Source organism: Phoxinus phoxinus (assembly GCF_949152265.1).
Source record: "Phoxinus phoxinus genome assembly, chromosome: 19".
Taxonomy (NCBI): domain Eukaryota; kingdom Metazoa; phylum Chordata; class Actinopteri; order Cypriniformes; family Leuciscidae; genus Phoxinus; species Phoxinus phoxinus.
In genome coordinates this window covers 3,392,022-3,415,893 of record NC_136894.1, presented here as the reverse complement: position 1 = coordinate 3,415,893, position 23,872 = coordinate 3,392,022, and the positions used below count along the sequence as shown (strand labels likewise).

The 23,872-nt window shown below is 37.8% G+C and overlaps 3 protein-coding genes across 3 annotated transcripts; 2 read left to right on the top strand and 1 right to left on the bottom strand.

The window, feature by feature from the left end:
• Positions 1-1,460: 1,460 nt before the first annotated feature.
• On the top strand, positions 1,461-8,435 carry fabp3 (fatty acid binding protein 3, muscle and heart). Its single transcript, XM_079590241.1, has 6 exons — positions 1,461-1,909; positions 5,704-5,740; positions 6,111-6,191; positions 7,376-7,548; positions 7,869-7,970; positions 8,144-8,435. Exons 1-6 carry the CDS (start codon positions 1,901-1,903, stop codon positions 8,195-8,197), a joined length of 456 nt encoding a protein of 151 aa, XP_079446367.1. The 5' UTR covers positions 1,461-1,900; the 3' UTR covers positions 8,198-8,435.
• Positions 8,436-15,010, bottom strand: zcchc17 (zinc finger, CCHC domain containing 17). The gene is made up of 9 exons (XM_079590240.1): positions 14,953-15,010; positions 14,561-14,587; positions 13,721-13,800; positions 13,577-13,634; positions 12,200-12,300; positions 11,975-12,066; positions 10,360-10,460; positions 9,120-9,241; positions 8,436-8,972 (listed from the first exon to the last, which is right to left on the bottom strand). The coding sequence occupies exons 3-9, from the start codon at positions 13,793-13,795 to the stop codon at positions 8,808-8,810; spliced, it is 714 nt and encodes a 237-aa protein (XP_079446366.1). The 5' UTR covers positions 13,796-13,800; positions 14,561-14,587; positions 14,953-15,010; the 3' UTR covers positions 8,436-8,807.
• Positions 14,878-23,352, top strand: snrnp40 (small nuclear ribonucleoprotein 40 (U5)). Its single transcript, XM_079590239.1, has 10 exons — positions 14,878-15,325; positions 16,739-16,868; positions 16,951-17,044; positions 18,266-18,431; positions 20,350-20,472; positions 20,573-20,693; positions 21,799-21,881; positions 22,744-22,805; positions 22,888-22,991; positions 23,111-23,352. The coding sequence occupies exons 1-10, from the start codon at positions 15,215-15,217 to the stop codon at positions 23,158-23,160; spliced, it is 1,044 nt and encodes a 347-aa protein (XP_079446365.1). The 5' UTR covers positions 14,878-15,214; the 3' UTR covers positions 23,161-23,352.
• Positions 23,353-23,872: the final 520 nt, after the last annotated feature.

Here is a 23,872-nt window from a genome sequence, read left to right as displayed (position 1 = left end):
ATCTGTTTGTGAATATTTCAGTCATCGCCATTATTGGTGAATTTGGCACAGATGCATTGAAAGAAATTCATTCAGGTGAATTCAATAAAAGCCTTTTTTTTCCCCTCTTTCCCATATTCTCTGCCTTATTATTTCACAGATTTAAGATATAATTGAACTTCCCGAGACCTTTCACTTTGTCTGCACAGGTGTCCCAGTATGGCTGTATTACCATGGTTACTGTTAACACAGCAGTCCTGCTTTGTGTCTATGTTTGCGTTAGGATTGTGTGTGTGTGTGTGTGTGTGTGTGTGTGTGTGTGTGTCTCCATTAGAGGGCAGTGTGTGTTAGACGGTAGTGCCTTTGGGATAGGCAGACTCGTTTTACTATAGGCTTTACACATATGCCTAACTCAGTGACACAACATGCACAAGACGCCCCAAGAAGCCGTGGTTTACAGTGAATTTAGAACAGTTTAGAGGCGTTGTACGACACTTGACCCATTACAATTAACACTTACTATTCTATTCTGCATATTTTTTATTTAAAAAGAGAAAAATATGCTATGTTTATGTGTAAAAATGTACTGTGCTTTATCTATAGTCTTTGGCTGTTGCCAGAGGCAGCCTTTGCAATTCGGAGGCCCGCTTCACAGAAACAGTTGGGGGCCCATGAGGATAAAAGAGTCAGACAAGCATTTCATGCAGTGCGACTGCAGTTACCTTATTATTGCTGTTATATTCAACAATGTTATCTCCAGTGTTGGGGGTAACGCATTACAAGTAACTTGCATTTACTTTTAAATTTACAACAAAACATCTGAGTTACTTTTACAAATAAGTAACACAAGTTACTTTGTTTTCCCATTTATTGACTGACAGCTCTCCTGGTCCCATGTTGAGACCGAGACAATCGGGGAGTAAGTGCAGAGGCGTTGTGTGTGTGTGGGAACATGATGGTTACTGTAGTTCTAGACTAAATGTGAGCGTGCATTTACTTATCTGACTTGCATAAAAAAAGATTCAGTATTCCTAAAAAATAAAAATAAAAATCTGTGATATGCAAAATCAGAATAGGCCCTACTATACAAACCTCCAATAATTATGTTAAATAAAACAAATATGTGTATATGCATTTATTCTCACTTTATTGACCAATGTCGTTGCTTCAATGATTCATTTAAACCATTAGCAAAAATGATTTTTAAGCTTTCTTAAAGTTTCTTCTCCTGCATATTATGGCAGCACTGCGAGGTTTGCTTGAGCTGCGCCCTCAACGGTACAGGTGTGAATTTGCATTTTCTTTCAACCTTATTATTTCAATTTTAGTGTGAAAGCAAATGTCCTTTACATTTTCGTTATAAAAAAAAAAAAAAAAAAAAAAAAAAAAAAAACAAGCCCAGCCCTGCAGGTGAGGAAAAAGTAAAGCAAACGTAACGAATTACTTTCATTATAACATTATGTACAACGGCTCTGGAACGCGGCTCAACCAAAGAACCAATCAGAATCAAGGACAGGAACTATCCGGGTTTTTTTTGTTTTGTTTTTTGTGCCTAATTGATTTTTTTTAATATTTGGAGGGGCAATGATGAAACATTTAACAGAACGTTACACAAATAGATAAAATTTACGTTAGTAAAATTGCTCATTAATTGGCCTACAAAAATGGTACTAAAGTCGTCACTCGGGCAGTTGCCTATACTGTACCATTTAGGTCATAATATGTACACTTCAGGTACTAATATGCGCATTTAAGGTACTAATATGCACCTTTAGAGCTAATCAAGGTACAAAGAAGATTTCTCTTTGAAAGGGACAAGGGTACCGCCCCAGAGACAATTTTTGTGTATGTTTTTCGTTCGTGTGTAACCAATAATAGCCTAACTTACACCGCGCGAGCGATTTCCAGTCAGTATCGGACAATGAGTACGGTAAGTAGGCTACTATCCTTTTTATCACTTACATTATAGATTTACACTTCATAAACAACTTTAAGATATTAATTAGACGGTTAGCTTGTGCTGGGCGCTACACGACATTTGTGATACACGTGACGAACCTCAACTCGACAGATCTTCTAAAACGACATTGTATTTTGCTTAATGCTTGTTTTAATTTTTCTTAGTTATTAACAATTAGCAGATCCCCATGTTAAAGACATGACTCTGCAAAATATTATTTTGATTATGGATGATTATATGAATGCTGCTGACCAGAATCTAACTACATGCCAACAAGACATGTTGGTATAATACCAGAATTTGTATTTGTGACCTGTGTTTTGTGTGTTTGAGACTTGGACTTTGATTTCATGTCCTGAGTAAAAGGGGTCTGACTCTTTCTCTCTCTCTCTCTCTCTCTCTCTCTCTCTCTCTCTCTCTCTCTCTCTCTCTCTCTCTCTCTCTCTCTCTCTCTCTCTCTCTCTCTCTCCACCACCTGTTCGTGTCAAACGTCAAACACATGAACCCTGCATGCATACCATGTTTAGTCACACATTTGTGTTGGGTTAGACACATGGCTGTCAACTGTGTGCAAGTGTGTGTGTTGAAATACCGAGTATGTAATGGTGAAAGCCCACATATTATAAATCATTCCAGAAGAGGGGTGTTACAACACTTAAGGTTATTTCATCAATCCCTTACAGAGAACTGAACTGTATTTCACAACATGTGGTTTGCATGGATAATACAAGCTTGTCAATGTGAGAAACCAGGAGAGCAGGAACAAACTGTCTTTGCTTTTTCAACTGGAATACTGGGTTAGTTCATCCAAAAATGTATTCTCATCATTTACACACCCTAAAGTTGATGGACCAAGTTGATTTCCATAGAATGAAAAATATATATAAAAAAATTAACTGCCTGGTTTCCGACATTCTTCAACATATCTTCGTCTGTGTTTAGAAGAAAAATTCAGAACAGAAATTAATATAGGTTTGAAACAACTTGAGGGTGTGTAAATGATGAGAAAACATTTTTGGATGTTGGAACTATATCCCTTAATCACCAAAATACTATAAAAAAACTGTAATTAATTTCAGTGATGCATTTAGATCACGATAATATTACTCTGGGTATTTTATATGAAATTTTAACTATAAATTACCAAATTTCCTTTTGCAGATTCACTTTTTTTTTTGGAGCATACAATTCTGGAGGATATTTATAACACACACACACACACACACACACACACACACACACACACACACACACACACACACACACACACACACACACACTATCTGAATGCTCTCACTGTGTCATGGACACACCTGCAATTGCTACAATTTATGGGAGATTTATCTTGAAGTTATAATACAATTCAGCTGTAATTGCTCAGAGTCCGTTGATAATAATGAGCAGATTAGATGGGGAATTGTATGATCGCTGTAAAGATAATGAAATATAAATATCTGGGAGAGGTGAAAGAGAAGGGTGTGTGTCTGTGTGTATTTGTACAGTACATGCTCAAACAGATGCAAGTTCAAATGTTTGTTCATATCACATAATTTTCCCACCGGGGAATGACGAGGACAAACGAATCCTAGAAAAACTGGCTCCTGTAGATCGTACAGATCGTTGTTGTTAAAATAGCTATTTTAGTATTAGGTATATACTTTATTTTGAAGTATGAATGACCTTTTATTTTTTATATTTTATATATTTTTCAATTTTTAATTTGAAGTTTTGGTTTAACAATTTTTATTAATTTTGTTCCACCTAAAAATAAAGGGTCCAAAAGTTTTTAGTTTTTTTTTAGAAGTGATGCCATAGAAAAACCTTTTGTTTTAATTCTCTATAGAACCTTTCAATAAACCTTTCTTTAAAATAAAAATGTTTCTTAGTGTGAAGAACATTTTAATAATCTTACAACCTTTTTCCACTTTAAAGAAACGTTTGTGCAATGAATATTAAAGGCTCTTCATGAAATCATAGATCATCTTTATTTTGAAGAGTTTAACTTTAATTTATTTAGCTTCATTATATTTTTGTCAGTTTATGCACTTGTAGCACTTCAACTTCAATATATTTATTTAATTGATTTAGGTAGTTGCAAAGGCAACATTATAATTTTGTTAAAATCTAATATTTATTTATATTTCATTTCAGTTTCCTAAAAACTTCTCACTGTAGATCTAATAAGTTTTCTTTGAGCTTTATCAAAAGGTGTAACGGAGCCCTAAAGGGAAAAAATATTGGAAAAATATATTTAAAATATTTGGATATTAAATATTTTGCATTGGAGAAAAATCGACTGAGAAACTTTGCGTTCGCTCGGTTTTCTTGTGAGCGCAGAGTTTCTCAGTACAATGCAAATCCCCATGTCCCTTTAGGGGCTCCGTAGGGGTGTAGACTCTTAAACTCATGAATTTAGCATTTCTTGGTGTGTTTTTTACACATCTGTTCCTGGCTTTTTTCTTAAAAGCTGTTGTTGGTCAAAAGAATCTGTGTGCACCAGATGTCTAACGTTCATGAACAGCTGCTCGCGTTACAAACTCTAAAAAATTCAAGAGTTCAGCATTAACCCTAGACCTTATTGCGTGCAAATCCTGGCATTCAGACCCTTCTTGCTGTTGTCTGACACATACACACACACACACATACACACACACACACACACACACACACACACACACACACACACACACACACACACACACACACACTCAAACAATAGTCTGTTTCAGACTTACAGCCTGTCTTGCAAACACTTGTAAATGCAGGCCTGCGGCTCGGAGGATGGGCCGGGGGAAGTGTAGCGATACTGGTGCAAGGATTCGGTGATTATTGTGCGAACAGCAGCTGATGCGACTCGATCTTCACTGCCTCTAACTGAGCAGAACGGCCAAACACAGTCCGTCAAAGAGTGTAGTAGAGGCTGGGAAGAGCGAGTCCTCTGACATAAGGTCATGTCCTCAGTGGCGTGTAAAAGAGAGAGAGAATATGGCCTGACTCGGGTCAATCAATCACTCCTCCCCCCTCCTCGATGTGCTCTCTCTCTCTCTCTCTCTCTCTCTCTCTCTCTCTCTCTCTCTCTCTCTCTCTCTCTCTCTCGCTCTCTCTCTCTCTCTCTCTCTCTCTCTCTCTCTCTAGGCAAATAAAGGAATGTCTTTGCATGGATAATAGTGGTGATGTTTCTCATTTATAAGTTGCTTTGGATAAAAGCATTTGCCAAATGAATGAATGATAAATGTAACTAACAAAATATCAAACCAAAGCACATTTTTCAATCAACATATTTCTCAAAAAGACATTAATTTGGTTTTAAACTACAAAGCAAGTTAAAAAAATTACATACATCCACTAAAATTAAACCACTTGGTTAAGAGCCATTGCAGACACTGCTGTGCCGTTAGTTATTTAGCTTTCTAATGCAATGAAAGTCATACATTTTTCAGTATAGTATGATGCACAATCATAACAGATGGTGAATGATATTAGACATTAACAATATGGGTAATTTTTGGATATTTAATTATTAATGCTCTTTTCCTCTATTTTTACATTTAGATAGTTAATCTTTAAAGCACTTACAATTTAATTTAAATGTTATCTTTAGCACATCTCAAAATGAATATCCATTTTAAATGTGTACATCAGAGTGTTGTGATGACGGTAGCCATTGACTTCCATTGTAGGAAGAAAAATACTATGGAAGTCAATCATGGGTGACGTCAACTGCCCGATTACCAACATTTAATATCTTCTTTTGTGTTCAACAGGAGAAAGAAGCTCATTCAGGTCCGGAACAACATGACGGTGAGTAAATGATGATAAAATGTTCATTTTTTGGGTGAACTATCCCTTTAATTGTGCACAGTTCCTCAACCTCCTTGTCTTTTCTTTTATTCTATTGTTCTTGACTGATTGTCCTACAATTCCCATCTCCCCATCTCTCTGCCCCCCCCTCGCCTGTCACTCATCTCTCCTCTTCTCTCTGGCTTTGCTCCTCCCTCTTTCACCCCCCAGGCTTGTAGTGATGACATCACAAACAGCAGTTATAAATCGGCCAGTAAGATCGCAGAAGCTCTGTGGTTCTGTCTTACCCTCCTCTCTCTCACTCACCCACGCTGTGCTTCTTTCTCTCTCGCTCTCTCTCTCATTCTTCTGCTCTTGTTCTCTCACTCAGCTCCAAACATGGCAGACGTTTTTGTTGGCACATGGAACTTAAAGGAGAGCAAGAATTTCGATGAGTACATGAAAGCCCTCGGTGAGTAGGATGTGTGCGGTCGGTGTGTGTGTGTGCTTTACAGCTAGATGTAGGGTGTGTGGCTTTTGATGCAAGTAAGCACATGTTATTTGGGTGTGTGTTTCTGATTGTTTCAGTGTTGATCTGAGACGCATTTACTGTGCAAGGTGCATGTGTGCATGGGTGTGTTTAAGATGGAGTGCATATGGTGCAGGGAAAGGTCTCGATGAACCTCTCTTACACACACACACACACACACACACACACACATGTGCTCTCACGCACAAACACATTCATGACTATACAGAGCAACTGCTGTTGTCTTGTATAAAATACAATGAGCCCTTTATTTTGCCATTGAACTAATTTAGTGCAAGAAACATGGAAATATGTGTCTTTAGAAGCTTGTAAGCTATTTTTTTGGCCAGTTGCATAGGAATTTAGTATTTTATAAAGTAGTGTTGAGTGATCTGTGACTTAAGAGGAGGATGGGGGGGGTGAATCAATCAGTGTGCATCTGTATGAAAGGAATACGGGGAAGTGTGGGTGAATTTTTTTTCTTTCTTACTTCTGAGTAACGGTTTCAAATGTACTACTCTTGAGTGAACTGCAGTGAACCCTGATTTCCTGCCCTTTATCTGTGGTTAAAGAAGAACATGTCTGCGTTCACAGTCATACTTGGCAGTATTTGCTGAACAAATCAATAGTAATTGCGGCATTCTCCCAAAACCGTATGTTTGCTGATGATTTGACCGTTCCAGAGTTTGGTTATTTGCAGAGATGTGTTCAATTGTGACTAACCACTGAATATTAATGCAATCTTTGTTTAATTATTAATACACTGGCCTTAAGCTATGCAGATGCTCTCTCCTTATTAGCATTTTTGTGAATAAATTGTGTACATAGTTTTAATTGTAATATATAAAACAAAGGACTTTATTTAAGCCCATTTATATATATATTTTTTTAATTCGAACATTTAGTTTTTAGCTTCTTTAGAGTACATGACCATTTTTAAAAACAACTTTGGTTCTTGTAATATATTTAAGAGCTTTAATTAAACCCTTTAGAGTTTGTTGTACATTACAATGCATTACAATCTTTAAAAGTATCTTTGTTTCTTGAGGTTGTCCATGTGAATTCCTCTGCATGTGCATTGTTTAAACGGCTTCATACTTGTTCCTGAAAGTGTGTTTGTTTATCAGGTGTGGGCTTTGCCACGCGTCAGGTCGGCAGTATGACCAAACCCACAACCATCATTTCCAAGGATGGCGACGTCTTCACGCTTAAGACCGTCAGCACTTTCAAAAGCACGGAAATCAACTTCAAACTGGGAGAGGAATTCGATGAGACCACTGCCGATGACCGTGCAGTCAAGGTGATAAAATCTCACGCATTAGTCTCACTTACAATAGTCCTGTGCTTCCAGACTTATTCGGATAATTTCACAGCTGACACGTTATGAATTGGCCAGTTAAGATAGTCTTGGATAACACAATAGGGTCTTGTTGATGGCAAACAAGAGCCTCTTAGAAGCCCCAATGGGAGATTGACCTGTCCCGTGACATTCATCGGGTCAATCATTAATGTAGGCTTCGAAACGCCAGTCATCGCTGCTCCCGGGCAGCACGAGGAAAAACTGATGTTATTCCAAGTAAGAACTGCTTTTCTTAATCCCTTTACTCTGCTTTTCTCCAGTCTTTGATAGTTTTAGATGGAGGCAAATTGGTTCATGTTCAGAAATGGGACGGTAAAGAGACGACCCTGGTCCGAGAAGTCAGCGGCAACGGTCTCACTCTGGTCAGTATTGTGTGTGTATTTGCGTGTGTAAGTGCCTTTTTGGCTGAGAACATAATTATAAGAACAGTCAGCAAAAGCATAACCGGTTCTGCTGCCCATTTAGTCAATATTTATGGGTGTTTGACTGCATTAATAATTGCATCAACAGACCAACCTCTTTCTTTTATTCACAGACGTTGACACTTGGCGATGTTGAATCCACACGAAGCTATGTAAAGGCGGAATAAAGAGAAACTTCATTCGCAACGAGTTCTCATCAACGGTCATGTACATTTCCAGTGTTTTTCCCTGTATTGTTCAGGTTTCTCATTTGCACCGTTCCTCAAACACTGAAAAAATTCCAACTTCATACCTCCAGATGTCTGTATATGATATCATATTCTGGATATGTGTTATGCCTCTGCAGTCAGTGTTGTGTCATATGACTTTGGATTACTAATAAATATGACATTTGCTCCAAATTCACCTTGTGATTTTTATTGTGTCAACATTTCCATTAAGCGCTCCAGTGCTCTACCTAGTGTGTTTTGATTTTCCGAAAGGACGCTTGTATGTCCGTGAGGTCTTATCTAATTTAAGCATGTTCCCATGTCTGCCGGCTGACGTGCTTGTGTTCTATATCGAGCGCATGGGTCTGTGTGTTTCTGGGTGAAGGGCCATTCAGAGGTTGTGCAGTGAACCTTTTAACCTTCACACAAGAAGCCAGTCTCTTTTAATGGTCAAATTCTGTTTAATATGAACAAAAAAATACACTCCAAAATTGACCAGACACATTTAATCTGGATGAACCTGCAAATAAACGACATGCGCAAGTTTGAATCGATTTGCAAACCTAAATCACTTCGCCTTGTGTTTGTGTTTCTTGTGTTTTTTCTTCTTGTCTGAGTGTGTGTGTGAATGCTTCGACCGTTTGGCATCTTCAGCGCCGCTCTCGGATGAAGAACTGTCTCTCTTCTTCTCTTTCTCTTTCTTTTTCTTCTTCTCTTTCTTTGCCTTCTTTTCCTGCATGAAAAGGGGCATCATGAGCATGCAACTGAAAGACAGATGAAGTATTGCAGAATTTGGCAGCAAGTGAGCAAGGTTACACAGCCGCTTGCGGGCAGCGGGTTGTCTGGCGCAATCATTTCGGTGTCAGGGGTGTGTCCGCACCTTTTTACGTTTCTGTGGCTCTGACTGGGTGTTCTGGTTGCTGGCCGGCGGCTCCTCCTCCTCTTCTGGCACTAAACTGTACTGCAGGCCAGGCTTGGAGAAGCAGTCCTTTGCAAAGTGACCTTGCATGCAAACATACATACACGTCATTATTTAGAACCTGAACACGGTCATAACAGGTGTTCATGGATCACACATACAACCTGCAAATGAAGACCGTGAAAGTGACTCAATGATTGTGTATGACATCCAATGAAGTGTTTGCTGTAATATACAGGTGAAACTCAGTAATTCAACTTAAAAGGTGAAGCTAATATATTTTATAGACTCATTACATGCAAAGTGAGATATTTCAAGCCTTTATTTGTTATAATTTTGATTATGGCTTACAGCTTATGAAAAACCTCAAATTCAAAATTAGAATATTGTGAAAAGGTTTTCATAAGCTTTAAGCCATAATCAAAATTATAACAAATAAAGGCTTGAAATATCTCACTTTGCATGTAATGAGTCTATAAAATATATTAGTTTCACCTTTTAAGTTGAATTACTGAAATAAATGAACTTTTGCACGATATTCCAATTTTTCCAGTTTCACCTGTACATTAGTTTGGGGACATTTACATTACACAACATTTTTATATATCAAGTAAATGCTGTTCTTTTGAACTTTCTGATCCTCAACATGTATCCTGAACAAATGTATAAAGATTTCAACATTTATAACAATCAATAACGAAATCAGCAAATCAGAATGATTTCTAAAGGATCATGTGACACAAAAAATGCTGAAAATTCAGCTTTGCATCACAGGAATACATTACATTTTTAAAATATCTTCAAATAATAAAGTTATTCTAAATTGTAATAATATTACTTTTTACTGTATTTTCGATCCAATAAATGCCTCGGTGAGCAGAAGAGAACAGACCACAAACTTTTAACTATTGCAATGACAATCAGAAACACTTGTGCTTTAAATATTAGTCACATCACGACTAACATCGTCCTTCATATAATCTAAACTATAGTGGTTTTCAGTAGACTTGTCTTAGTTTTACCCAAACACATACTCAAGTTAAAGTAGTGAGGAAAAACATAAAATGATTTTCATTTGGCTAAATCTTGTTGAAATAGCAGTTCAGTTGAGATTGCGATAAAATCAGGCAGTCTGTGAAAGGGTCAAGGGTCTAATGTGCACTAGAATTGGGTCAGGTTGACACAACCTGGAGTTTCATACCAATGCAGCCACACTTTTTGCATGTGGTGTTGAGCACAGCCTCCAAGGTGATCCTCTGCCCGGCGTGATCTCTGAACTGTCTCCGGCGGCGCTCGTCCTGTCTGAGTGAACGACATTCATTTACACATATAATTACTACTATATGGCCTGGTTTCACAGATGGGGCTTTGATTAAGCCTTAGTTCAATTAGGGCATTTAAGTGGCTTTTTATAAACGTGCCTTAGAAAATTACTGGTGTGCATCTTGAGTCAAAACATTGGCATTGACATATTTTAAAGGTGCAATGTGTGATTTTTAGCGGCATCTAGTGGTGAGATTTGCAAATTGCAAACAGAGAGTCACTTACGGCCTAGTCTCGCATAGCCAGACCTTTGACTGACGGCTGAAGGTCTGGAATTCATAGCAGCTTTCTTTGGCCAAGGCCCGCCCATAAGGCCGTTTGACCGACATGTCAAACAACCAATTACAGTTTGTTTCGTTCAGCGTCACGTTTCGGGGGCGTGGAAATGTCCCCACAACAACAGACCGGCGTGCAATAAGTCTCCACTAAGTGCCTCAAACAAAACTCCTGGACATCTCGCCGTGAACCTCGCATACTCTCTACGTTTAGCTGATCTTGATAAATGCTCATTGGCACTCATGTAAACACAAGAGTTTTTCTTCCGCAATCACGTCTGTGCTTTGTTTCCCGGCGGACCGAAAATAAACGCGACACTCGCGCCCCCCGGAAATCCGATAAAATTCAACCAATGACGGATGACGACTTCGACATTCCTGAAGTGTTTCCAGTTAAGTGTACCATATGCATCAGACGTTTAGCCAACGTTCCGTGGGTGTAACGTCTAAGGCTGAGACTAATTACGTCCTATTCCTCCCTTTTCAAACTCGAAGGAGAAGCTACGGTGGCCGACGTAACCAGCATATTTATCCCCACATAGCAAAGCCATAACACAGCAAGGGAGAAGAACTAAGTTACATAAAACAATATAACTACATATTTTACACCACTGACAAGGGAAAAGTCACACAGCGTCTATGGCTAGCTTCTAGGTAATGCTAACATTATGAAACAACAGTTTTCATTTGCATTGTTAAAGTTGGAATACCTATCCAGCAGAAAAAAGGCAACTTCGGCGTCGCTTTGAAAGCCTTTTTCCCCTCATAAGACCCTTCCATCGGTGAAAAGCCACACCGATGTTGACCCGTGATTTTTGCCTTCATTTCTCCCTTATTTTTCTATACAATATCTGTGTGTTTGCTGTCGACTACGGTAGAAACATGACGTCACAATATGTCGATCTTCATTGAAGGGGGTGCCCGCGCTTATGTAGATATAAATGACTCCTCCTAAGGTAATACAAACATAACGGTTCATTGAGTAAGGTCTTTATACGCCACTGAAAACATAGTTATGGATCTTATATTGCATTTCTGTCAATAGATCCTCAGAAATAATACACATTGCACCTTTAAGATACGCCAGTGCAAGTTGCTTTCAGTTAAAACAGCTCAAACATGCATTTTAGTCTGGGACTAGACTTCAGCCTTGTCTGTGAAACCGGGAGTATTTAATCTATTATAAATACAGCACTCGTGTACAATAGATCCACTTACTCTGCCATGACGTTGTTGGGGTCTAGGTCCCGGCCAGTGCCTTGATTGACAGATTTCATGGAGAAGGACAGTTTGATTTTATCATCTTTCATCTGATAGTGGATAGAAAACAAAAAGCACTATTAAAAAATATATAACTGCATTATAAACGACACTAAAGCATGTCAAATTATAGTATCAACTTCACTTTTAGTGTTGGTATATCGGTGTTGTAATTGAATGTACCTCCGTGCCAATGACTTTGATCCACACTTGCTCCCCTACATCGACTATTTCAGAAGGGTTTTCCACCCGACAGGATGACATCTCACTCTTATGAACCAGACCTGAAACACAAATAAACATAACTTATTATGTGTGTAATCATATTCATTGTTTTAAAGGGATAGTTTACCAAAAATGAAAATTCTGTCATTAATTATTCACCCTTATGAAGATCAAAACAAATGAAGATGAAATCTGAGAGCTTTTTGTCCCTCTATTGACCCTTCGCAGGGAGCTTGATTGACAGGAGATCTGACCAATCATACTTCGCCATCCGCCATTTTGTCCGACAAAGCAGTCAGGAGAGTTAGTAGATTAACATGGGAGGATTTGAGCTTGAGAAGCGGAGTGTACTGACGCCTTTCCACGGTTAAAACTACATTCTTCCTGATGTTCATTCATGTTTATTTGATGCTATAAATGAACTAGAAGGAAGAGATGATCGGTTCACGAGCGGCTTTAACTGAGGCGACACAGCGATCTGTCAGACACATTAAAGAGCCACAAAAGGGATTTATCTTACAATTCTTTTTAAAAAAAGACCAAATTTGAAAGGTTAGACTTTGTTTAATATGTTTAATATCTAAAGTAAGCTGGTCTGTGTCTGTCAGTGTGTTGTCAGTGTCTCTCTGCTCCACGATGTATTTTTCACTGCGTGAGAACATGGTGTGGCGTGAGAGTGGCGTAGCTTGTTGGCCATAGCGACAGTAACTAAGGGGGGCGGGTCTTTGCGAACGGTCAATTGACAGCTACGCAACTACCATTTTGAAATCTGGTAGTATACAAATTTGAATCTGAAAAGACTCGGTCGCTTAATATGATGAACAGATTGGATTTAGGCTTTTATTCATATATAAACACCAACTCACACATCAGTTGTGGTAAACGGAAGCTCAAGAATGTTCACATGATGTGCGAGAACCAATGAGGTTCATTCTCGTGTTACGCAGCACGTTTGAGCTTCAGAAAGAACCAATGAGGTTCATTCTCGCTTTTCAAGCAGGTTCGGTTCAGCTATTGTTTTTGTCTGCTGATCAAAAGCTTAATTTCAATCTTTTCAACATATAAAGTGATCGTGTCTGTTCAGAACTTCGTATGGATTAGTTTTACGATCGCTTTATGAACTTTTTGAAGCATCAGTGGTAGTTGCGTAGCTGTCAATGGAGGGACGGAAAGCTCTCGGATGATTTCATCATAAAGATCTTCATTTGTGTTCTGATGATAAACGAAAGTCTTACGGGTTTGGAACGATATGAGCGTGTGAAATTAATGACAGAAGTTTTATGGCTGAACTCTCTTTAAATGAGAACACACATCTCGGTAACTATCCAACTTTACCTTGTTTTCTGTATCCTGCAATCTTCACAAAAGCGCCATATGTTGTGACAGACACTACCTAAGTAAATGAGAAATAGGAGATCAGTTAAAGGATATTTTATGTGATTTTAGATCCTGCACATGTTTATTACTCTTAGATCTAACCTCTCCCTTCAGAATGCTGTACATTGGTGGAATTTCATCCAGACCGGCTGGCTCTCTCGCCCACTCCTCTTCCATCACTCCTGCAGAGGTACACATGTGTAAAACAGTGTTTAAAACACATCCAGACATTGACCACTGCATCTGAAGACGCCAGTTACTGCTTACAGGTGAAACTCGGAAAATTTGAATATTGTGCAAAAGTTAATTATTTCAGTAATTCAATTTAAAAGGTCAAACTAATATATTATAGACTCATTACATGCAAAGTGAGATATTTCAAGCCTTTATTTGTTATCATTTTGATTATGGCTTACAGCTTATGAAAACCTTTTCACAATATTCTAGTTTTAAATTTGGGGTTTTCATAAGCTGTAAGCCATAATCATCAACATTATAACAAACAAAGGCTTGAAATATCTCACTTTGCATGTAATGAGTCTATATAATATATTAGTTTTATATTAGAATATCGTGCAAAAGTTCATTTATTTCAGTAATTCAACTTAAAGGTGAAACTAATATATTATATAGACTCAATACATACAAAGTGAGATATTTCAAGCCTTTGTTTGTTATAATTTAGATGATTATGGCTTACAGCTTATGAAAACCCCAAAATCTAAATTAGAATATTGTGAAAAGTGTTCATAAGCTGTAAACCATAATCATCAAAATTATAACAAACAAAGGCTTGAAATATCTCACTTTGCATGTAATGAGTCTATATACTATATTAGTTTCACCTTTTAAGTTGAATTACTGAAATAAATGAACTTTTACACAATATTCTAATCTTTCGAATTTCACCTGTGTGTGCTGCAAATGAGTAAATGAACTTACCAGATGGGTTCAGATCGAGGACCTTTACTGTAATTTAAAAGCAATCTATAAGTAAACTGCAATGTGCACGTGCTAAATTGTCGCAGTTTTAATTCCAAAAATCTTTTTTTTTATCTCGCTAAAATATGGCAAAATGTAAATACTGCCAGACACGTCACTCCATAATACACTAAAAACACACACATCACAACGCAAAACGTAAATACATGTAGACCATTACACTCTTCTTGTTTGAAAGCGATCTTATACGAGAATTTAAATTTGCACGTGCAAAATAGTCGCAGTTTAAATGCCAAAAAACTTCATCCGATGAAAATATGGTACATTTAGTTATTGACAGACACGTCACTCCATAATACACTACAAAACGCTTAACGTAAATACATGCAGACCATTAATTTACACTCCTCTTGTTTGTATGACACATTTCCGTGAGTGCGTTTATTTTCTTCCGGTTCACAGATTTAACAGTAACCAATAAGACCGCGTTGTGCGTGAGCCAGCCAATCAGAAGGCTTCGTGTTACCGGATGTGTTTTACTTGGCGAGCGTGTGTTGCTCGATGGTGGTGGGAAGCTCGGAATACTCATTCATTTGAAAAAATCTCGCAGTTTTGAAACCTTTTCATTTGTTGTTTCGTTTATTTATCACAACAATGATCGAACCGAAGAAGCGCGGTCTAGAGATGGCAGTCGTTCCCGTCGGTGTGAAGAGAGCCCGGACAGAACTGGTGTCTGCAGCGCAGTCCCAGCAACTCTCTGCGATGGTAAACCTGAGAACTGAATTAGATAGAAACAAACTAACTTTTGCTCATATATGTATATATATCCTGCCTATGCTGAAGTAGTGGGGCTTTGATTTACTGACTCGAATCTTTTGAATCAATTCACCAAGGGGATTTGTTCAGTGAATCATTCTTTAGGTTACATTGTTACGGCATTGTAACGGTTACATTGACATTATACATTAATTTTTCTTCCAGTCAGTGGAAATATCGAACAATTATGCAAACAGAAATAAAACAACTACAGAAAGAAAGAAAGATAGAAAGAAAAAGTACCAGGGCTTGTTATAATAAGCGTGTATATACATAACTACTACTTTGTAAAGCTCACAAAGCTAACTTTCCTAAATAAAGAGTCTCTAATACTGTCTATGTACAGCCAAACTTCATTCAACAAAACCTTACAGGTTTTTGTTTATTAGGTCTACTAATCTTGCATTTATAAATGTGACGTTTGGTCAAAAATACAAGTAAACTAATTAAATATAGACACTTCCATCTCTTTAGAGTATTCAGTGAAGCTAAAACATGGTCTTGAACACTGAATGCTTTCATTGATACACTTCTATACGTCACATATCATAATATTGTAATATAATAATAAGTAGTATGAGCGACGTGCGAGTCGTTCACAATCGTCTGTCTTTTTTATCAGTGTTGTTGGGTGTAATTAATCACTGTCATTTAATTAATTTTCCCTTAAATAAAGTAGGGGATTACTCTTATTTCTTTGTAATTTAATTACAGTTTACTTCTGATGTAATTGCATATAATACTGTATAGAGTATAGACTATACAACAGTGGATTTAACATCAATTTAATGTTAAAATATATATTTTAAATGTAACCTTCTCCCTTTACATACTTTGGTCACTTCAAAAATAATTTATACAATTTTATATTATTTATTTGATACAGTCAAAAGTGCAGTTTCATGCCTATCCTTGTATTGTTCAACTATTCGAGGTTGATGTGTATGGAATTTGGAAAGTAATAAGTAATCCAATAATTTTTAGACAGTCACAGCGTAATTAGTACATTAATCTAAATGTACTGTTAATTAGCAGCTAGTCGTTAATTACTTTTTCAGAGTAACTTACCCAACACTGCTTATTATCCTTTATTGCAATTTGTGTGTATACAAGCATCATACATGCATACTTCCCTCACCAATAACAACATTATTAATGAACATGCACACGCTTCAAAAAGGAGAGACTACAGTACGCGAAAATATTAGTGCATGGAAGCGAACTTCACTTAAAAGGTTAGTTCAAAATCGATTTCAGATTTCAAAAGATTACCATCTGCAGTCAAATGATAGGGGGGATTCATCATCCTTGAGTATTTATAACACACCTGCATAAACACTAATCTGTTTGTGTTAATGTCAGGGCCCCCCCCGCAGCTCCAGTCTGCAGGCTCCCATAATGCTGCTCTCCGGTCACGAAGGGGAAGTTTACTGCTGCAAGTTTCACCCCAATGGAGCCACACTAGCCTCTTCTGGATATGACCGCCTCATCTGTGAGCCACGTGACGTTTACTACTTCATATTACTGTATTTATTTGCTTTTGTTGATTATGTCTGATGTTCATGTTCTTGTAGTGATGTGGAATGTCTATGGAGAATGTGAGAATTATGCCACGCTTAAAGGCCACACTGGAGCTGTGATGGAGATTCATTATAATACGGACGGCAGGTGCGTTTGTGGGACAGATATTGTTCAAAAAAAAAAAAAAAAGCTTTTACACTCTCAAAAATAAAGGGTCCAAAAGGGTGTGATGTTATAGAAGAACCAATTTTGGTGGAACATTTCAGTGAACAGTTCTTAAAAGAACCTTTTTTTTTTTCTTAGTAAAAAGCTAAAGAAACTTTGGTAACACTTTATTTTACAGTGTCCTTGTTACATGTGCTTACAATAGTATTAACAGTTAAAGGTCCTGTTCTTCGTGATCCCATTTTTTTAACTTTAGCTAGTGTGTAATGTTGCTGTTAGAGCGTAAATAATACCTGTAAAATTATAAAGCTCAAAGTTCAATGCCAATCGAGATATTTGATTTATCAGAAGTCCCCTTTCGAAGCCTACAGCGAACGGCCGGTTCGGACTACATCCTCTACTTCCTGTTTTAATGACGTCACTAGAACAGTTTTTTGACTAACCTCCGCACACAGGAATACACAAAAAAGGGGGCGTGGTCTTGTTGCGCTCCTACAGAGAAGAGGAAGAGTTGCGTTTGTAGAGTGTGTGTGTCGCCATGTCGTCGAGACGCTGTTATTTTCATCCAGGAGTCAAATCACCTTACAATAACACTGAGCGCATGCATCTCCACGTTACGGTAAGAGGCGTGACCTTTCCGGGCAACGTGCGCTAAGCTGCTGTCCAATCACAACACAGGAACCGCTGGCACAATCAGAACTCGTTACGTATTTCTGAAGGAGGGACTTCATAGAACAAGGAAGTCATCAGCCCGTTTTTAGGACAGTGAAAACAGCGGTATACAGAGAAGTACATATTGTGTTTTTTTACACGCGAAACATGAACACATGTTATATTGCACACTGTAAACACAATCAAAGCTTCAAAAACACAGGAAAAACGGGACCTTTAATTATGCATAATTACATGCAACGAACTAACCCTCAACCAATTCCTAATCCTACCCTAACTCAATAGTAAGTACATGTAGTTAATTAATATTACTCCGTACTTAAATATATAATTGCACTGTAACAATGGCACCGTAAAATAAAGTGTAACCGAAACTTTTTCCACTATAAAGAACCTTTTGTGCAATGGAAAGATTCCATGGATCTTTATGGAACCAAAGAACCTTTATTCTCGAGAATGTACACTTGCATTTATGAAAGAATAATGCATAAAGTATATATCACATACTCAGTGTGTGCTTGTGTCTTCCAGTCTGCTGTTCTCAGCCAGTACGGACAAGACCGTATGCGTGTGGGACAGTGAGACAGGTGAGCGTGTGAAGCGTCTGAAAGGTCACACGTCCTTTGTGAACTCATGTTTTCCGGCTCGGCGCGGCCCACAGCTGGCCTGTACAGGCAGTGATGATGGAACTGTAAAGGTAAACATGACACCAATCAACCCCCGAGTCTAGACTGGAAACCCACAAGAAGTCTTTGACCTGTCTCGACCTTTTGAATCGTAAACAAAAAAACCTCCTTTTCAATCTGGCCCAGGATATAGTCAAAATGGCCTAGTTTGTGTCCCAAACTCAATCTCCCGTTTAAGTCAAAATCTCCACTATCATAGTCTCTAGTATAAAAAGGCAAATAGCTAATCAATAGGAGTGTAACAATATATCATAATGGAACGATATGTATCGTAGATGGATACTAACTGTATTGTGGATAGTTCACCCAAAATAAAAATTACTGTGTGAGAAAAAATTAAACTTTCCAGAGTTTTAGTGTCAGTACTGCATTAAGTAAGGAATAATTGACGACAGGCCGTTGAATTATTATAAAAATAATGCACACCCAAGGTGGTAATGCCTGTTATGTTACACCTCGGGTGTGCATTATTTTTATAATAATTCAACGGTCTGGAGTCAATTATTCCGCTTATACTACAGTTACCACACCTCGAAATATTGTTCAGATGATGTATTTCAAGACGTTTGTAAAGTTTTTGTCATTAAAACGCTCTTGTATGTAGGACTAATTCCTTGCGCATCTAAACCCATGCCTAAATGCAGCAGATTTAAAACACCGCTGTGAACACAGACTGAACGCGCTGAAAACGCGTGCATGATTAGTCATGACTCATAAGTATCAAATTACATTCATAACCGGCCTTAGAGAGAAGCATGTGCGTCAATATTATTATTTATTTATTAATTAAATTCGTTTTAATTAATTCGTTCATTCTTTTTTTCTATTAGTGACAGTAGACTAGAAGACTAATAAATGAAACACAAAGCCCTTTTAACAAGTATAGGCCTATCAATTTTATTTATTTGTTATATTATCTTCAATAATTACGAAAACCCGTGCAACAGGACTATCAATTTATTTAAATATTCAGTTTAATTTTTTATTGATTATATAGGACATTGAAAATTGTAGATCAAGCGCATGGGCTGCAGTTTCTCTTGTTATGAATTGTATCCTATTGTCCGTTATTACAGTTGACTACGCGAAGTGATATGGAACTGTAATGAGGTCAAGACCTGCCTGGAACTACTTTAGCCGTGCGGTTCCCTGAATATAATTGCACACCTCAGAACGTTCGTCAACCAATCAGATTCAAGCATTCAACGGCCCTGTAGTATAAACTACTATATTTAATGTTGAATATAATGTATAATAATGCAATGTGGGAATATTTCATTTCTGGGTCCTGATAATGCCAAATGTCTTATGTAACCAGTAAACAGTGGCTTACATTATTTTAAATATATCTAGTACAAGCATATTCGTCTAAAATAATTCTGTATTTTCAGCTTCAGAATCATGAATATTTTTATTCTGGTGTCTCTATTGCATTGGGTTATCAGCACCAAGTCAAAGCCTTTTCATTTACACCTCAGTGTAATTTCAAATTTAGATCTACATTTAGTTTAACCTTTTATCATATGTCTCGGAGTATCGCAATAATATTGTATCATGAGTTCAGTATCGTGATATCCATCGAATCGTGACATGAGAGTATCGGTTCACCCCTACTAATCAATAAACTAAAGTTTGCCGTCTGTGTTATGATAGTTGTTAAAGTCAAGTCAAGAATATTTGTATAGCGCTTTTCACAATACAGATTGTATCAAAGCAGCTTCACAGTATTAAATTAAAATAATAATAAAACATCCAAATTTGGAAATGCTAATCAATAGTATTATTCATTGATTAATTAAATTGAATATCCCCAATGAAAAGTAAACTTAAAGTAAGTCTTTAGGTTGTTGCTCATCATGCTTTTTAAATAAGAGTGTTCAGATGGTCTATAAGTGTCCGTGGTTCCTCTTTGTCCATGTGTTATTGTAGCTGTGGGACATCAGGAAGAAGGCCTCTGTTCACACGTTCCAGAACACGTATCAGGTTCTTAGTGTGACGTTCAATGACACCAGTGACCAGATCATCTCAGGAGGCATCGACAACGACATAAAGGTCTGTGTGCAACACATACTCTTCTGGGCTTTTTTTGCCTCAGTGTTTTTGAATGTTTGTTTATTCCTGTCTGTGTGTGTGTGTGTGTTTATAACTGCAGGTGTGGGACCTCAGACAAAACAAACTGATTTACAGTATGCAGGGTCATGGAGACTCTGTGACCGGTCTGAGTCTCAGCGCAGATGGGTCCTACCTGCTGTCTAACTCCATGGATAACAGCGGTAAGGGATATTTCGCCACTGGAAAGATGAATGTGTGTTTAAATTGGGTCATTTATGTAGTAGAAATGTGAAATTATTTTAGAAGTTGGTGTCTTCTAGACTGAGAAAAGCCAGAAAATTAATTTTTGACTCATGTGGATGAAAGACAACAACTCCCAGAATGCACTTGCTTCGATGGCCGCCACGCCTACTGGTTACAGAGGGCAGTATCGAAAGAAATGATACAACTAGGCTACTAGTTGACTCAACTGAAAAGATGCCGTTTTATCGTGAGTCTCCGTGACGATTTAGTTGATAAATTAATTGAAATACAAGCAGGTCTTGCCGCTCCGGCCGCCTCCTGTTCCTCCATCATCCGCAACTGTTCCTCGCTGTATTGCGGCTCGTACAGGTATAGAGACAGAGCGTATTTAGGCCACGCCCACACCGGGGGGAAAACAATCCAACCATCTCCATTGACTTTGCATTGCGAGAGGCTGCCTCCTTGTCATTTCTTGCTTCTAACAAAATACAGAAAATGCCTAAAAGCGTCTGTGTGACAAGATGTACAGCAAACAAGCTAAGAAACCCAGAAATAAGTTTTTATAAGCTGTCGATCCCAAAAAACGAGTGTTTAAAAAAAAAAAACACCCAATTGGTGGGCGTGGTCTTCAGATTATGACGCGTTACGCTCTGTCTCTATACAGCCCTATGGGCCGGTTGAAAACATGAGGCACTAACTCCTACTACTGGCTGTAGTCTCTGGCCAAAAAAGCCTCAGATGACTCTAAATTAAGATTTTTGCATCATCTGAGGTTTTTTTTCCAGACACACAATACAGAAATCTCTCGTCTCAGGGGGACATGAGGGAGGGAAGCACGGTCATTTGAAAATACTACCGGGTTTCTACCGATACAAAGCTTAATGCTAATCGGTGAAGTATCCCTTTAAATCTGTGTGTGCATTTGTAAACACACTACCATTCAAAAGTAGTAGAATTTTTTTATGTTCACCTTAAAAAAACATACTGACCCTAAACTTTTGAATGGTAGTATATATGTACCTGTTATTTATGAGTGTTTGCCTACATGTAAAACGTCTGCTGATGTTTATGTGTTGGAAACAGTGCGTGTCTGGGATATCCGTCCATTTGCACCAAAGGAGAGGTGTGTGAAGATCTTTCAGGGAAATGTCCATAACTTTGAGAAGGTAAGCCCAATTCTCTTTGTATATATATTTACAAAAACAATAACCTTATTTTATATCTTTTGTTGTTTATAAATAGACTATGTGATTTGCACTGTGATTGCTGCTATCAAATTTTTTTTTTAAGCTAGACTTGGACTTTAAGGGTGTGTTTGGTTAGATTAAAATGAACTGGTGCGATTGCTCTGTTAGTGCGGTTCATTTAAATAAGTGTGAACGCTGTCATCCGAACCCTGGTGACACCAAACAAGTGGACCGAGACGCTGAAAATATGAGCCTCTGCTTCCAAACAAACTCTGGTGCGGCTCGCATGAAATATGAACGCAACACAGACCAAAGACATGCAAATTAACCAAAACTGTACATGTTGTCACAAGATGTGGCCATCACAGTTCGGTACAGGCGTCAGAAACGAGTCTCGTCGCAGCAGATCTTTGTTTGTGTGAGTGACAGAGGGATTCCTGACGCTGTTTTGACGTCTTTACACACTTTATAAGCTCTTCACGAGTTCTCAGCTGGTCAAAAACCATCATATGCAGCTGCGCACATACAGCGAGCGCATTTATCCCAGAACACAGCGTTGTTTTGGATGTTCGGTAAGTTCTGTTGCGAAATATACATGATAAAATCAGGTTGTGAACATATCCCTATGCCTTTTGGTTCAGTATCTTTAGCATCAGTGTTAAAATGCCAGTGTGAACGCTAAGCGGACCATGACTAAATGTGTTTTTTGTTTTTTTTGGTCCAAACCAAGTGAACTGAACTACACACTTGATCAGGGGTGAATTATCGATGATTTATTTCAATAAACATCACTGGAAGTTCATAAAAAGTGTTTTGTAATTTAAGTTTTTTTTTGTCTTAGAATCTTCTCAGATGCTGTTGGTCTCCTGACGGGGGGAAGATTGCAGCCGGTTCTGCTGACAGGTAAGGGTGTTTTTGTGTGCTTTATGCAGTGTTTGTGCAGTATGATTATGTGTGTGGTTAATGTGGTGTGTCGGTGTTGTAGGTTTGTGTATATTTGGGACACAACGACTCGTAGGATCCTTTATAAGCTGCCTGGTCATGCTGGGTCTGTCAATGAGGTGGCTTTCCATCCAGAAGAACCCATTGGTAAAAAAATATTTTATTCTAATAATAGAAATATAGAATATATAACTGGAATGATAAAGCGAGCACATTCTTCCCTTTTCTGCTCCATGTGTAACTCCACTATTTTGTGTCTTCCACAGTTCTCTCTGGATCCAGTGATAAGCGCCTCTACATCGGAGAGATTCAGTAACTGTGTTTGTGTGTGCGAATGCTGTTTATGTGTGTGGCTGAATGTGAGAATGAGAAGAGGATGGGCAGATGGAGATATTATTTGGAATTTTGCCATTTGTATTTGGTTGGGAAATTGTGATGACCAGTGCGGGGGGGGGGGGATGTGATGGAAAAACGTTGGCTTTTTTATGCTTTTAATAAACTTGTTTCCAAAAAATGTATGTGCACTGTCTTTGTATATGAAGTATGGTGTGTGTGTGTGTGTATGGGCTGTTAAATCGATTAATCACGTCTAAAATAAGTTTATATATAATATGTGTGTCAAATGTATTAAACATGGTAAAAGTAATCATTATGAATTAAGCAGTTTAATCCAAGTCTTCTGAAAAGAAACAATTGTTTCATATGATGAATTTATCTAATTTAGACTTTAATACATATTTATATATAAACTGCACGTATAGAGCATAACACATCAAACATGATCAACAACACAGAAGAAAACAGAAGATCTTCAGTCAAAACACTCCCTTATTGTTTGAAGAGAAACTGAAAATTGTTCTTTCTATGTATGTATGTATATTTATATATATGTGTGTGTGTGCGTGTGTTTACATATATGTGTGTGTCACGTGTGTATGTGTATATATATATTGTCTATTATATTACTGTAAGTGTGTGTGTGTGTGTACTAAAACTGTAGTGTATATTGGGCATGTGTACACCTAGCA

Excerpts from the sequence above, each read along its gene's own strand:
- zcchc17 (XM_079590240.1), bottom strand. The coding sequence starts at position 13,795 with ATGGAAGAGGAGTGGGCGAGAGAGCCAGCCGGTCTGGATGAAATTCCA. Across the intron at positions 13,635-13,720 it reads ACAGCATTCTGAAGGGAGAG|GTAGTGTCTGTCACAACATA; the intron begins GTTAGATCTAAG and ends TCATTTACTTAG. Across the intron at positions 12,067-12,199 it reads TCAAAGTCATTGGCACGGAG|ATGAAAGATGATAAAATCAA; the intron begins GTACATTCAATT and ends ATCCACTATCAG.
- snrnp40 (XM_079590239.1), top strand. The coding sequence starts at position 15,215 with ATGATCGAACCGAAGAAGCGCGGTCTAGAGATGGCAGTCGTTCCCGTC. Across the intron at positions 21,882-22,743 it reads ATGTCCATAACTTTGAGAAG|AATCTTCTCAGATGCTGTTG; the intron begins GTAAGCCCAATT and ends TTTTTGTCTTAG. Across the intron at positions 22,806-22,887 it reads GCAGCCGGTTCTGCTGACAG|GTTTGTGTATATTTGGGACA; the intron begins GTAAGGGTGTTT and ends TCGGTGTTGTAG.
- fabp3 (XM_079590241.1), top strand. Across the intron at positions 6,192-7,375 it reads TGAGTACATGAAAGCCCTCG|GTGTGGGCTTTGCCACGCGT; the intron begins GTGAGTAGGATG and ends TTTGTTTATCAG. Across the intron at positions 7,549-7,868 it reads CCGATGACCGTGCAGTCAAG|TCTTTGATAGTTTTAGATGG; the intron begins GTGATAAAATCT and ends GCTTTTCTCCAG.